Consider the following 14,414-nt stretch of genomic DNA (forward strand, 5'->3'; position numbering starts at 1 on the left):
TAAAGAATGAGATGTTTAGTCACCTACCTTAATGAGTTCTAATAATGGAATCCTGTGTAAAATAATTTATTAGTTGGAAATAGTAATTAGCAGCACTGATTTAGAAGTCATACAGCTGTTCTTGAACTTCTGACAGGTGCAATCTACAAATCCATCTTGATCTTGTGGGTTTCATGACTAATACCTCTCAGGATAGTCTTTATGAATGAGGCATTTTACAGACCATATGAGGAAAGATTAGCTGAGTCTGTAATCCCAGTAGTAAAGGAGGAGTGTGTATTTAGATATACAGAATGTTGTTACTGGGGTTGTTATTTTAAAGAACTTACTTCCGACATTGAGAAATGTTTATGTAAGCCTAAAGAGTGCCTGTACTCCAAGTACTCGCACTGTGCAAAAGCAAGAGCTGAATCAGTGGCTTGAACCATTCATTATATAATTTTTCGTAGGCATCATTTGAAATATAGAAATGTATACAACTGCATGTTGCTTAAAGTGAACAAAGTCTTTATTTTACATACTTAGCTATTGTTTTCTTTCTCGAGGCTTGAACAGCAGCAGCTTCTCCTCTTCCTTTTTCTCTTCTTCCTCTTCTTCCTCTTCCTCCTCCTCCTCCTCCTTCCTCTTTTCTTAAAAAGTAACAGATGGGCTTGGAATAGTATTACTTGGCAGTTCTTGGGTATAGACCTTTTATATTACATAGCCGTGATTTAATTTGTGTGTTATTATTAAGGGGATGGAGATGACTTTTATTCTTAGTTTGGGTTCAGGTGATTGTTACTCTGATGTAAGTCTATAGTCTGAGTAAACTACTTGTATTTCAAGAAGTCGGAGTAATTAATGTTTATTTTAAATAATAATTTAAAAACCTTTAAGGTTACACTAATACGGTGAAACATTTTAGTACACCTTTCTTTGCTGGGCATGTACTTACCTAGAGACCTGAAGCTTCTGGGATCTGTAAACCCTTCCTTCAAACAAGGAGACACTTAATGGAACTCAGTCTCTCCACTCACTAACTCTTAGTGTCCTGACTGTGACCTAGAGAGCTGTAGAACCAACCCAGTCCTTTCAAGTTTATATTACCTTGAGTAAAGTGTATGCAGGAATTGAGTCAATAGAATTTGAGAACTAAGATGGGATTTCTCATGAACATTGTTGGAGAACGATGAGGGTTTCAAGTGAGGTGAAGTAGTAATTGAAGTCAGTAGTTGTAACTGTTGACAGCCTGTAACTTTGTCCCAGGTTGGTTGTGTCTAAGACCTGCACATGCTACGACAAGAAAAATGTTTCATTTTGTAAATGAAGAAATGTTGGTAAAATTTATTGACACAGTTGGCCTAAGACCAGAGAAAATGAGAAGTATCAGACAGCACATACGTCATGAATTATATAGGAGATGCTTAAATGTTACATGACTATATGGACCTCAAGAAAAATGGGACTTAGCCTTAAGTACCTAAGACACCCTAAACAAGGCAAGATTAAAACACAGTATGATATACCTGTAAGATTCTTTGAGAGGAGTGAATTGGATGCACAGCTGAATTCAAAGGGCTTGTCAGAAAAAGACAAATGATGGAGAACATACAGATTTTATTTATTTTTGTAAAGTGATAGAACATTCAGATTATTCTAAGTCACAAAATAATGTAGAGCATTATTCATATGAAACATAATTGTTGCCCTGAGGGCCAGATTGAGTAATGCTAGTAGGTAGTTGACTTTACCCATCAAGGAGAGAGTAGGTAGGAACAGTGACAAAAGAGTGTAGAGGAGGGCCATGCCTTGCACTGTGCCTAGGAAGTGGATGGTTTGGGGTATAAAGTACATTGATGGCAAGGTTCTTAGACAGAACTTAAGTTTGGTAAATTGTCCTTTTTCTTTTGGTCAGGGAAACATGCTGAACAAAGGCGCTGAGCTACATTTCTTAAGTGGAGAAATACTCTCCCTAAAATTATTCAATAGCTTATAAAATGAAATTTGTTTAAGAGTCACATTAGATGAGGAGTTTGTCCTGAAGTTGCTTGCTAGTTCAGAAGGTAAGCATTCTGTGAGTCAGGGTTAAAGTTCACCATTCTGTGTGTGTACGCATTGTATTGAGATAGAGTTTGCTTCTGCCTCAGAGTTCTTCGGGCAGGGCAGAGGACACGGCCCAAGGAGTAACGTGCTTGCTGTTCAGGCCTCCCAACCTTATTTGATCCTGGAACCCATGGAAAGGTGGGAGTTTTAGAGCAGTTCTGTAGGCACCTATGTTATCAATCCCATGTGACTTGGCATATATAGAAGGTGGAGCCTACCTGTCACCTGCTTCAGCTAAATGTAGCTTTCCTTTATCTTATGTAGCTATCAGAAGTAACTACCCTATTGCCTAAAGTTAGGGATTGCAGAATGGTTAAAAACAGTTTCAGGTTGGAATTTACCACTGAACTATTTTAGTCTCTCTTTGTAAGTCCAAATAACGTAAATGAAATGAGTATGCTAAAGTTTTGAAAGCAGAAAAAGTGAAAACAGTCTTAGAGATGTAATGTGTGATAAAAATATTTTAATCTTCTTTATATCCTATGCTCAGATAATCTGTGAAATGAATTGTGCTAATATTTTGAAAGCCAAACATTTGAAATCATTTTTCTTTATTCTTCTAGAGTAAAATAGTGAGAGTATTAAACTTATGGCAGAAGAATAATGTTTTTAAGAGTGAGATTATCCAGCCTCTTCTGGATATGGCGGCAGGGATTCCTCCCCCAGTTGTCACGCCTGTTTTGGCCAGCACCACTGCAGCTATGAGCAACACTCCAGGTACATTTCTGTTGTACAGACTTGTTGGAGACTCAAGTTACACTGCTTACCCAATGTTCACACGCTACAGGGCAGAGGAGTTTGTCCAGTGTTAGAGACTTGAAGGCTGAGTGTGGTGGCAAGTGCCAACTTTTGCACTGAACCACATCCCCAGTTCTCAATGAATGTTTTCCTGATTTAGGTTGTCTATAACTCCTTAAACATGTATATGTAACTTAACTTGTTTACAGGTTATTTGGGGAATGTCATTTTTAAGAAAAACTCCAAAATCGCTTAATAAAGCCAAGATTGCTTTAATGTAATTATCTAAAAATTTTATTGTTTGCAATATTTTAAATATTTCAGCTTTTACTCTGAACCCAACATTCGTTGTTGTACAAACATGTTGTCTACAAACATCTGTGTATAAACAAGAGTTTTGAAAAAAAATCACAGATTTTACCAGGAAAGATTGTATTTTTGTTATGTCCCCCTGTTAAAGAATTTTCTGTAGTAAAACTTTGCTGACAGGTTTCATTGAAGTGGTAGCTTAGTTTGTTTAAGATAAGTATAGACAGATCACATGGGGCTTGGAGTGGAGAACTGCCTTCCTGTTTGTAAAACTACCTAACTACTTAAAGGCTGTAAGTCGTTTTCAAGATGGAGGCAATAAAGTGAAAGCATACTGTCTGCTTACGTTTTATATGTTAGCTGAATAAATCTTTGTACCTTTTTAAAGTATCATTTACTTGTTTCCTTCTTTGGTCCGTGTGATGTCTTTTCTAAAAGGAACACCTGTGACACCTGTTACTCCAGCCAATGTGGTCCAAGGCTTACCTGATCCATGGGTATCTCAGATAACAAACACAGACACACTGGCAGCTGTTGCTCAGATCCTACAAAGTCCTCAAGGTCAACAGGTGAGTCCTTAGGTTGTGTCAAGAGGTTTGGAATGTGTCGTCCTCCTAATGTGTGGTTCCATAGCAAACCCCTTTATGGTGTGTTGTCCTTTCCTGTCAACATGGGAGCACTGTGCTTGAAAGTTACACTTGTATGATTTTTACTCAGTAATTCTTCATGGACATTATCTTGTAGTTAATGTGTATTCTGTTGTAAGTTTTTTCTATATCAGATTACTGAGGTAGCACATAGCATATGCCAACCATCATTAGGTGCCATTACTATCTCACTGATAAAACAAGGTGCTTCCTGTAGTCATTGTGGCAGGAACCAAGAGAATTTAACGCCACTTTAGAGAAGTTACTGCTGTGGTGATGTTCACAGTGCTCTTGGGAAATGACAATGTCAGAGGAATGAATGGTTCAGTTGTCTAATGGAGAGGCAGGACAGCCCTGTCTCCCCTCTTTCATGTTGCTTCCTCCATTCTAGTGCTGTAAAGAGTTGTGTGTCTTGTTGTTGACTGTAGTGGTAAGGTCATTTTATGTTGTTTTTTTCTACTATAATATAATATAATATTATATTACCTTATAAGGTAATATAATATTATAGTAATATAATAGGCAATATTCTAGTAATAGTATAATATATGATCTACTATAATATAATATTATATTATATTATTATATTACCTTATAAGGTAATATAATATTATAGTAATATAATAGGCAATATTCTAGTAATAGTATAATATATGATCTAATATTATGGTGTTTGTATAATTGCATGACTAACTTTATTTTCTCTTACTGCTGTTTAAAGATAGATTGTTTACTGTTCCCCTGAATGGTATTTATATCTTCTCATACTAGCTGTTAATAGTTGTAGTTCTGCTATTTTCATTTTTCTAATCTTTGTTGACAGTTATAAATTGTAAAAATTACACTGAATGGTTTTATTAACAAGGTAATGGTTTATGAAGCGGTAATACAACATTCAATGCATGCATGTAATTTGTGATATTCAGATTGGGGTAAATGGCATATTTACTCTGTCATTTACTCTTTTTTTGTTGTTGTTGTGAACAATAAAACCCTCTTTACCCAGCACTCGGGAGGCAGAGGCAGGCGGATTTCTGAGTTCGAGGCCAGCCTGGTCTACAAAGTGAGTGCCAGGACAGCCAGGGCTACACAGAGAAACCCTGTCTCAAAAAACCAAAAAAAAAAAAAAACCCTCTTTACTGGATGTGTTAAAATGATTGTTGTCAACTCTGCCTGTCCTCCTTTGCTCTACCAGCTGGTTCCTGGGCGTTGAGTAAACCCAGGTAATCAGACTTTATCCACAGAGATACTTCACCAGCTCTCTTAAGTGCTTTTCAGTTGTGGTTTTGAAGATTTTTACTTTATTTATGTGTATATCTGGAACCAGAGGGCTTTGGGTCATCTGGAGCTGGTTGGGACTTGCCTGACATAAGTGCCGGGAACCAAACCTGAGACATCTCGAAGTGTGGCAAGTGCTGCCACTGAGTCATTTCTTCAGCTCCATGCTTTGTTTTGTTTCTTAAAGATGGGTGAAAAGCAGGAATAGATATTGCTGTAGTTTGTTCTATTCAGAATAGTAAGTTACACAATCCGTTGAGTCTCAGACCACGTCCTGTTGAGCAGATTTCTCTCCTGTTTTCAGGAAATGGGTTCTCAGACAGTAGATGTGACTGATAAAGAAGCTGCTGTCCTTGTGGGATTAACTGAAGAAGGATGAGGGGCTTAGTGGAAGCATCAGACTCACGAGGGATTCTCTGTGCTGTTGTTACAGTGTGACTATTGCATGTGTAATCTCATTCATGACTTTCAAAAAGTAAGCCAGGCTTTCAGGGGCTTAAGTGCCACCCACTTCATCTGCTCCCCTGCTCTAGTGCACACTGACTGAAGCAGCTTAGGAGGAAAGGGTTTCTTTTAGCTTATACTTTCAAGTGACAGTCCATCACTGAAGGAAGCCAAGGCTGCCTGGAGCTAGCAGAGACTACAAATTTCTAGGATCACATTCTCCTTCCTTTCCAAGGCCCCCTCGCCTAGGGATGGCACCACCCATAGTGACCTGCTAAGACAGTGTCATAGGCTAGTCTGATTGAGGGAGTTTTTATCTTGAGGTCCTCTTTCCCCAAGTGACACTAGGTTTGTCTTCAGGTTGACATCTACAAGTTTTTCCTATGACTTTCCACTCTTTGTTAACTTTGACATGCAGCATTTTAAACAATAAATTTTCTTTTGTTCACTAAATCTTATATTGTCATAATATAAAATATGCTACAGCAATAAAAAAAATTCCACCGTCTTTAAAATTTTCAACACTTTGAGGTAAAAGTTTCAATGCTTTGAGGCCAGTATTTCTTTTAAAATCCACAGGTCTCTTCATTGTGGATTCCTGTAAATTCCAAAATGCATTGTATATTTTCTTATTCCCAGAAGGAAGAACCAGGGCAGTTACAGCGAAGTCAAGCTGAAACCAATACCCAACAGTATACAAAAGCTCCGTATCTTAATCATGATCTGGGCTGGCTCTAGAGGATCCAGCAGTAACCTTTCTCTGGATCTACTGCTCACCACACACATGTATATCTCATAGGCTAAGGCCAGCTCTTCCTCATACCTCACTATCCCAGTCCTGGCATCTTCACTATGCTAGGATCACCACTGCCACTCAGGCTTCACCTTTGCCAGTGGCCTTCCTGGCTTCTTCAGGTAATCTGACCCTGTCACATAGTACATCACCACTCTTTATTTTATGTATGTGGGTGTTTTGCCTGAATGTCTGCACCATATTCTTGCCTAGTATTCACAGAGGCTAAAGAAGTGTGTTGGCTGCCTGGGACTAGAGTTACAGATAGTTGTTTGTGAACTACCATGTGGGTGCTGGAAGTTGAACCTGGGTCACAACTGAAAGAGTAGCCAGTGCTCTTAATCTCTGAGCAATCTCTAGCTTCTATAGCACCACTTTTAATCTTTTTTTTTTTTTTTTTTTTTTTTTTTTTTTTGGTGGCACCTTCAATCATTTAAACCCAGTACAGTGTTGAAGAAAGTACTTGGTAAATTATGGTGCCTGCCACCTGATGCAGTCTCAGTCCCCTGCTGTCCACAGCTTTTGTGATGAGGAAATATTTCCCAGACAATTTTCATTGTGGCTGCTTTTTACAGGCCCAGCCATTCAGCCTCCATTGTTCCAGCAAAGCATATTAGCTTTATGTCTTTAGGTTGTCCAACTTCTGTAATAGTTTTCATTTCTGTGCTAAAACACAATAATTAAAAGTGACTTATGGAAGAGTTTATTTTGCTTAGATGATGTCCAGAGGGAGAAAATCCATAGTAGCAAGGAAAGCATGGCAGCAGGCATCTTGAGCAGAAAAGCTGGCTGATCACATTTTGTCACAGAGATCACAACTTTAACTGCAAACCCAAGCCAAGAATTGAAATGAAGTGTAGCAAGGCTGTAAGTTCTCAAAGCCTGGCTCTAGCCTCCAGTGATGCACTTCTTTGACCAGGCTGTGCATTCCACTCCATGGCCCCCTTCAAGGTTCATAACCTTCCCAAACAGTAGTACCATTACCAGGAAGACTACATGTTCAAACACATGCACCTATTGGGGCATTTCTCATTCAAACCACAACACATAAAAACATTTTTCTCTGAAAAATGATAAAGTTTGTCAAAAATGTTTATCTAAGAGGTCCGGAGATGGTTCAGTGGTTAAGAGCACTGACTGCTCTTCCAAACGTCCTGAGTTCAGTTCCCAGCTGAACATATGACTTAACAATCATCTGTAATGGGATCTGATGCCCTCTTCTGAAGTGTTTGAAGACAGCTTCAGTGTACTCATATACATAAATAAATCTTAAAAAAATGTTTATCCAAAAGACCGAGTACTGACCCAAAATTATGATAATTTTTTTTTCTTCCAGCTTCAGCAGCTAATACAAACCTTACAGATACAGCAGCAGAAGCCTCAGCCTTCTATCCTGCAGGCCTTGGATGCTGGTCTTGTGGTTCAGTTACAGGCACTCACTGCACAGCTCACAGCTGCAGCTGCTGCAGCCAACACACTTACGCCCTTGGATCAGGGAGTCTCTTTCAACAAGGTAGTGATTAAAGCTACTGATATGTTACATGTGAACTGAAGACTATGTAATATTATATAGATTCTGCTGTGTAGATTATGTTTTATTACAGACTTGTGTGTTTGATAGGACCTTCTATATGTAGCCTGTGTTTGCTACTAATACCTAATCTGTCTGCCTCAGCCTCCCAAGTAGTGTCTGTGTTCTATCATTTGGCTTGATAAAATAATCAGTATTGAAAGTTCAAAGAAAAATTTCTAGAAGTTAATATTATTGTATATTTTATGTATAGGCTTAACGATGGAAAAAGTGTTTTTAAAATTGAAGCTGTTTTATGAATGATGTTTGTGTGTGTGTGTGTGTGTGTGTGTGTGTGTGTGTGTGTGTGTGTGTGTGTGTGTGTGAAAGATAGCCTCATTATAGTTGTCCGGAGTGTATCTTGGAAATGCTATGTGTGTGTGTCTACATATGCACATACAAACATGTATATGCATGTTATTTTCGTTATAATTAGTTTCATAGGAATTCAATCCTAATTTCTTGGATAATGACTTGGCTATTTAACCAGTTGCTCCTAATTTATTCCTAGTAGGTAGACCATATTTTATCATGAAGTACTTGTTAGTTAACAGTTGGTTATGGTTCTAGATGGCTTTTTAAGCTACAGTTCCATAATCCTTCATTTTCTACTTGGTAGGTGATGACAGGTAGAGATCCCTAAGTCTGAGGCCAGCCTGGTCTACAGAGCAAGTTTCTTGATAGCCCCTACACAGAGAGACTCTGTCATGAAAAACAGTGCTGTGCTTTAGCAGTTGTACTGCCTTGTCAAAAGTGGTTCTGCTCTGTGATGATGCCGTATCCCTTCAGTCCTCCGATGATTCCTGAACCTCCACAGGAGCCTTAAAACCAGAGATAGAGCTAAGCCATCTAAAAACGTTTATACATACTTGTGTTAATGCCTAAGAAATAAAGTAAGCATAGTGAGAAAAGAAGAACCAGTAATGCATGATTGCGATCTCTTTTGAAAAATCACGGCAGCAATGTTTTCAGACTTCACTGTGTACAAATGAATGGAGTTGCCTTGATGTCTGTGTGAGGGGACTGCTGTATGTTACAGTCCTCTAAACATGTGCTCAGAATGCCTACTCTACTACAGAATAATGGACAACAGCACAGAACATTTACTTCGCGTTTCAGTAGCATTTGTAATATGCATGTCGGAAGCACTTTTTTAATTCGCCTTTCTCCCTTCCTTAGAAGTTGATGGATAGATTTGATTTTGGGGAAGATTCTGAGCATAGTGAAGAATCCAAAAAGGAAATGCCTACTCCTCAACTGTAAGAATTATGATTTTCTTTATACCCATGTGTTCTTTTTCTGTTGTTCTAAATACTGGGTGGAATGTTAGCAGACTTAAGAGTTGGAGTGAGTTTTTCAAAAGTTGGGTTGTTTCAGGCTCTAAGCACCAAAATTGTGAAGGGCGGTGGGCTTGCTGTTTTAACAAGATTATTTGGACTCTTTCTCAGATCTTTGCAAATGGTTGTGATATATCAAAGTTCCCTATAGGAAAATTGATAAGCATTAGTAACTCCAGTTGTGATGTTTTCTTATATCTTTGTTGGCATAAAATAACTTAGTTGTAAGAATATTTGTAATAGGTAGACAGATGCTTCTGTCAGGGTCCACTTCTAGAGTATTTGCCAATTTCTGAGAAGTACATTGAACTAGTTAGAATTAGGAATTCTAAGGATTGGAATTATATGGGCTTTATTTATTTCAATGGATGGAGTTTGTATTTTTATTTAAATTTGTTGCTTTCTCCCCTTAAATGGCTGTACAGAGCCCTGTGTTTGTGAGTGTGTTTGTAAAGACCAATAGGAGAGTATGAGGTGGAAGTTGGGAGAGAATGAGTGGGATCTCACCTAAGCAGATGTAGCAGATCTTATATACCAGGATAATGTGTGAGAATACATAAGATAAAGTACAATAGGGACTTTCTTGACAGACGTTTAAAATAGTATTTTAGATAATAAGCAGTGAAGTTGGAAGAGCCGTTTGAGGTCATGTGGATGAGGATGCTAAACAGTGTAAGATGCTGTCAATGGTCCTGAGGGGAGAGTCAGTGCTTTCCCACCTTGCGAGGAAAGAGTTTGTGGACTGTTTTAGTGTGACATGTTCTGTTGAGCTGAGTTCCTTCATTTTCTAGACATCAATTCAAACGCTGTGTATTGAAAGAAAAATCAGTAGACTCCAATTTCTTTCATGACAGCGTCTGTCATATTTGAAGATAGATACCATTCTTCCCATAGGTTCATCTGCTCCAGGTCACAACCGTCTGGAGACCTCTCACTACCCTGCTTGTTCCTTTTAGGGTTCCCTCTTTTTTCTTATGTCTTAGCCTCTAGCACCCAGGATTACAGGGGTAACCAAGAGTGTAGTTAAATTATTATTTTCTCTTATCTACACACTGTTTCTGTTTACATACCTCATAACATGATGCTTTTTTAAAGGACACATACTCTATAAAGTTTATGGGCAGTGATAATTGTAGATTTTACACATCCTGGTTGATAGGACATTTTCCACGGTCTCACGATTAAAACGTGAGTCATTAACTTGATAATGTTTACACGTTTACCTTTTTTGAAACAAGTGTTTGCAGTTGTACATTACCATAATAAAAGTTACTAATTTATATGTATAGCATGTCCACTTATATGTGTAGCATGAGGCAGTGATGTCAGCTTCGTAACAGAGCACCTATAATGCTTTTTTGTTGAAATGTTATTGAGTTCTTTCTCTTCTAATGGATTGATGTTTCAGAATATTCCACTTTGGTTATTAATATTTCAAGAAGAGAACACTGCAGTAGAGTTCCTTGTGTGGAGTGCTGTCTGTGTCTCTGTGTGTGTGTGTTGTTGTTGTTGCTGTTGCTGTTGCTGTCTGCCTGCCTGCCTGCCTGCTTGCTTGCTCTCCGTTCCCTTTTGTCATCTTAACATGCAGCTTCACCTTTTGTTTCTCACTCAGCTCTCACGTTTCGGAGTCTGTGAACAACTCCATCTTCCATCAGATAGCAGAACAGCTGCAGCAGCAGAACCTGGAGCAGTTGCGACAGCAGCTCCTGGAGCAGCAGCAGCCTCAGAAGGTCCGTGCTCCCCAGTTACTGCACTCTGCAAATGGGCATTCCGGGGGACGCTTGAGTGGTGTTCCTTCTTAGTCTTTGGAGCTTTTCGTTCATCTTTGTTTTGCCAGCTACTTTATGGCCTTTCTAATGTATTTCCTTTCAAAGACCTTTATAGCTGTTCCTATTATTAATTAAAATAAAAAAAAGTCTGGCAGTGTAACAAAATGATGTATCAACATGAATTTCATGATAGAAGACAGATGCGTATTTTGGAGTTAACATCTTAAAGCTTCATGTTTTCTCCTTTCTGCTGTACTCGTTTAGGAAGTTAATGACAATTATGTTGATATTACTGGTTTTTAAAAGAAATTTATTGATAATGCCATGTGGTAGGAACTTCATTACAAATAGGAGAGGCATATTTTTACTTACAAATTTTTATGAGGAATGTACCATGACTCCCATTTACTCCAAAGGAAGTTGAAGTGCACTGAGACAAAATATCTAATGCAAAGTAGTAGCTAATGGTATTGAATTGCCTTCATTTTATGTATAACTAAGAGGCAGGAACCCTTCTAAATTAATATGTAGTATCCTTGTATCATTTTGAGATGTTAGGAGTTCCAGAGATGCTAAAATGTGGAAGAAAAAAAAAAGGTTCACTTTAGAAGTGATAAAATATGTCAAGTTACAGAGTTAGATTTAGTTTTACAAAAACCTACTTGAGACCTGTATGAGAAACACTGGTAGATAACCAGATAACCAACCACACTGGGCCTTAATCACTAAAAATGATCAGTCATGAATTTAAAATAACCTATAAACATAAACATATTTTACATGTGATTATATATTTTTAGGCAAGTAACACATATAAAGATGGACAGGAAAGTAGTTCTGACCTAAGATGTAGAACCATTTCTCTAAAGAAGTCCAAATGTTTGCATAAACCCAGACTCTGGAACAGAGGTAACAGTTCAGGGTGCTGTCATCATGGACAGGACTTAGTACTTCTGAAGTTTAGAACAATTTGAGATACTGAGCTTGAACATGACTTTGTAAATGCAAACAGTGTAACATGGAGGTGTCCAGAGATACTCGAGAACTCATGATCTGACAAACAAGTTCTGATTCAGTTGATCTGAGTAAGAGGCATGGTATCGCAAAAGCGATATTCTCTTAAGACTACAGAAAGGTACACATTGGCATGTTTGTGTGAGTCAGTCATACAGGATAGTAACTACAAAGTTCATAGAGTCAAGGGTGATGCTCTGTCCAGTAACAGCTGTACATAGGACAGGCTGAGCTTCTGTATGTAGCTCAGAAGCATTAGCAGAAGCAGCAAGCCAAGGCTGCACTCCCAATATGAAGGAGACTGGTCATTTGAGAGCAGCAAGTCTCACAAACCAGAGAACCAATTACTCATGTTTTAGTTTCATAACTTTGACACATACAATAAAAAAAATCCTTTTAAAAGAAAGAGAACTTAAGTTTCCATTGTCCAAAGCTTGTCTAATGATAAAAAAAATGCTGTCTTAGTTAGGGTTCCTATTGCTGTGAAGAGACACCATGACCACAGAAACTCTTATAAAGAAGACATTTAATCAGGGCTGGCTACAGTCTTAGGTGAGTTCATTATTACCATGTCAGGGCATGACAGGGTGCAGGCACACATGATGCTGGAGAAGGAACTGATCCACAGGCAGCAGAAAATTGTTTGCCACACTGGGCATGGCTTGACTATATAAGACCCCAAAGTCCACCCCAACAGTGACACACTCCTCCAACAAGACCACACCTAATAATGGAATTCTCTCTTGTCAAGCATTCAGACACATTAGTCTCTGGGGGCTCTTCCTGTTCAGGCTACCACACTGGAGGAAGTTGTGTGATTCGGGATGGAATGAGTGATGTCTCCATGCTTGAGAGCACTTGCTGCTCCTTGTAGAGAACTGGAGGTAGTTTCCCAGCATTCATGCTGGGTGGTTTACAACCTCCAGCTTCAGGAGATCAGATGCCCAGGACACACATACACATAAATACATACATACAAATAAAAATTAGAGGAAGGGGTGGTTTTGAGACAGGCTCTCATAGCTTTGGCTGTCTTGGAACACATCATGTAGACACGGCCTCGTACTCACAGAGAACCACCTGCCTTTGTCTAACAAGTGTTGCGATTAAAAACATCCACCACTATGCCTGGCTCTAAAATCTTAAAAACAACAACAACAAAAAGACAGAATAAGATTTGCAGAAAAATTAAGTGCTTTTGTTAACATTAGATCCATGTATCTATCCCGCACTAAGATGGTACCATCCTGCTCCGTGCAGGTCAGCCATAGCAACAGTGTGCCTTGGGGTTAAGGCCCTAGAATAAGAAGGGACATGCCTGAAAGGTTTAAGAACATTTGAAAGACTGGAATGTGTTTCTAATTAAGAAGAAAATGGCCAGAATTATAGAGGAATAGAAGCTTTATCATAATGAAATGATTTCTGTTGTGTTGTTAAGAGTTTTGTCATTTTGCTGATTAGTAGGATAGTCAAAGTATGTTACTAGAACTATACCTCAAGATGAAATGCTAATAGTAAAATTTTAAAAGAATCTTTAAAATATTCACCTTAGTAATGATGAAGCACTGTCAGCGGGATATCTGATTTTACTTTGTTTCAGAATATAATGGAACTGGCAATGGTGGCGCATGCCTTTACTGTCAGCACTCAGGAGGCAGAGGCAGGCAAATCTCTTAATTGGAGAATAGCTTGGTTTCCTCAGCTAGTTCCTGGACAGTCAGGGCTACATAGAAGGATCATGTCTCAAAAACAAACAATAGCCAAAAAAAAAAAAAAAAGAAAGAAAGAACAGAGGTGACACTCTGCTGTGTTGTTTGTGGAGTCAAGTAAATTTTAGGATATTGATTATATGGAGTTATAAGAGTGCTGATTTAGATAAATGCTGTCAGTGTATCACATGGCATTCAGTGACACCCTTGATAGACTTTGCTGTCATTTCTACAGATAAAATAGAAGCAAAGGATTCCTGAAGGCAATAGAATCAAGGTACATAGGAATGTTAGGTGCCAGTCTTAGAAGCCGATAGCTGATGTGAAAGCCGATGGTAACAGTGCTTTTTTATGTTCCTTGTTTATTATTGATTTGCATGAATACATAGTTGTAGAAACCAGATGTGCTTATCAGGATGTAACCAGGAAAAATGTCACTTGCCTCCTGGATCCACTGAATACTTTTTTAAATACAGAAGTGAGACTAAAGGAGTAGAGAGAACTTTACTAATTTTTAAATAATTTCAATGTTATGAATCTTCCTCTTTGCCAACTTCAAATGCTGTGTTTGTTTTTTTTTAAAGAAAGTAGAACACTCTAGGTTCTTGTTCCAAAATTGTTCCAAAACAGGAGTGGATGTTCACAGTCAGCTATTGGATGTATCACAGGGCTCCCAATGGAGAAGCTAGAGAAAGTACCCAAGGAGCTAAAGGGATCTGCAACC

General features: G+C 38.4%; 1 protein-coding gene across 8 annotated transcripts in view; it reads left to right on the forward strand.

Moving 5' to 3' along the window:
* Window positions 1-14,414, forward strand: part of Scaf8 (SR-related CTD associated factor 8) — a 177,328-nt gene that overhangs the window by 42,455 nt on the left and 120,459 nt on the right. For 7 of the 8 annotated variants that reach the window (XR_003835293.1, XM_021186088.1, XM_029471345.1 and 4 more), the window contains 5 exons: window positions 2,646-2,799; window positions 3,568-3,698; window positions 7,628-7,804; window positions 9,041-9,120; window positions 10,811-10,928. Coding sequence is in view for 7 of the 8 variants with exons in the window: in XM_021186088.1 (XP_021041747.1) it covers window positions 2,646-2,799; window positions 3,568-3,698; window positions 7,628-7,804; window positions 9,041-9,120; window positions 10,811-10,928 (660 nt within the window). In the remaining variant the exon portion in view is untranslated. The remainder of the gene's footprint in view (window positions 1-2,645; window positions 2,800-3,567; window positions 3,699-7,627; window positions 7,805-9,040; window positions 9,121-10,810; window positions 10,929-14,414) is intronic. The other variant, XM_029471347.1, reaches the window with a different exon arrangement.

Source organism: Mus caroli, chromosome 17 (assembly GCF_900094665.2).
Source record: "Mus caroli chromosome 17, CAROLI_EIJ_v1.1, whole genome shotgun sequence".
Taxonomy (NCBI): Eukaryota; Metazoa; Chordata; class Mammalia; order Rodentia; family Muridae; genus Mus; species Mus caroli.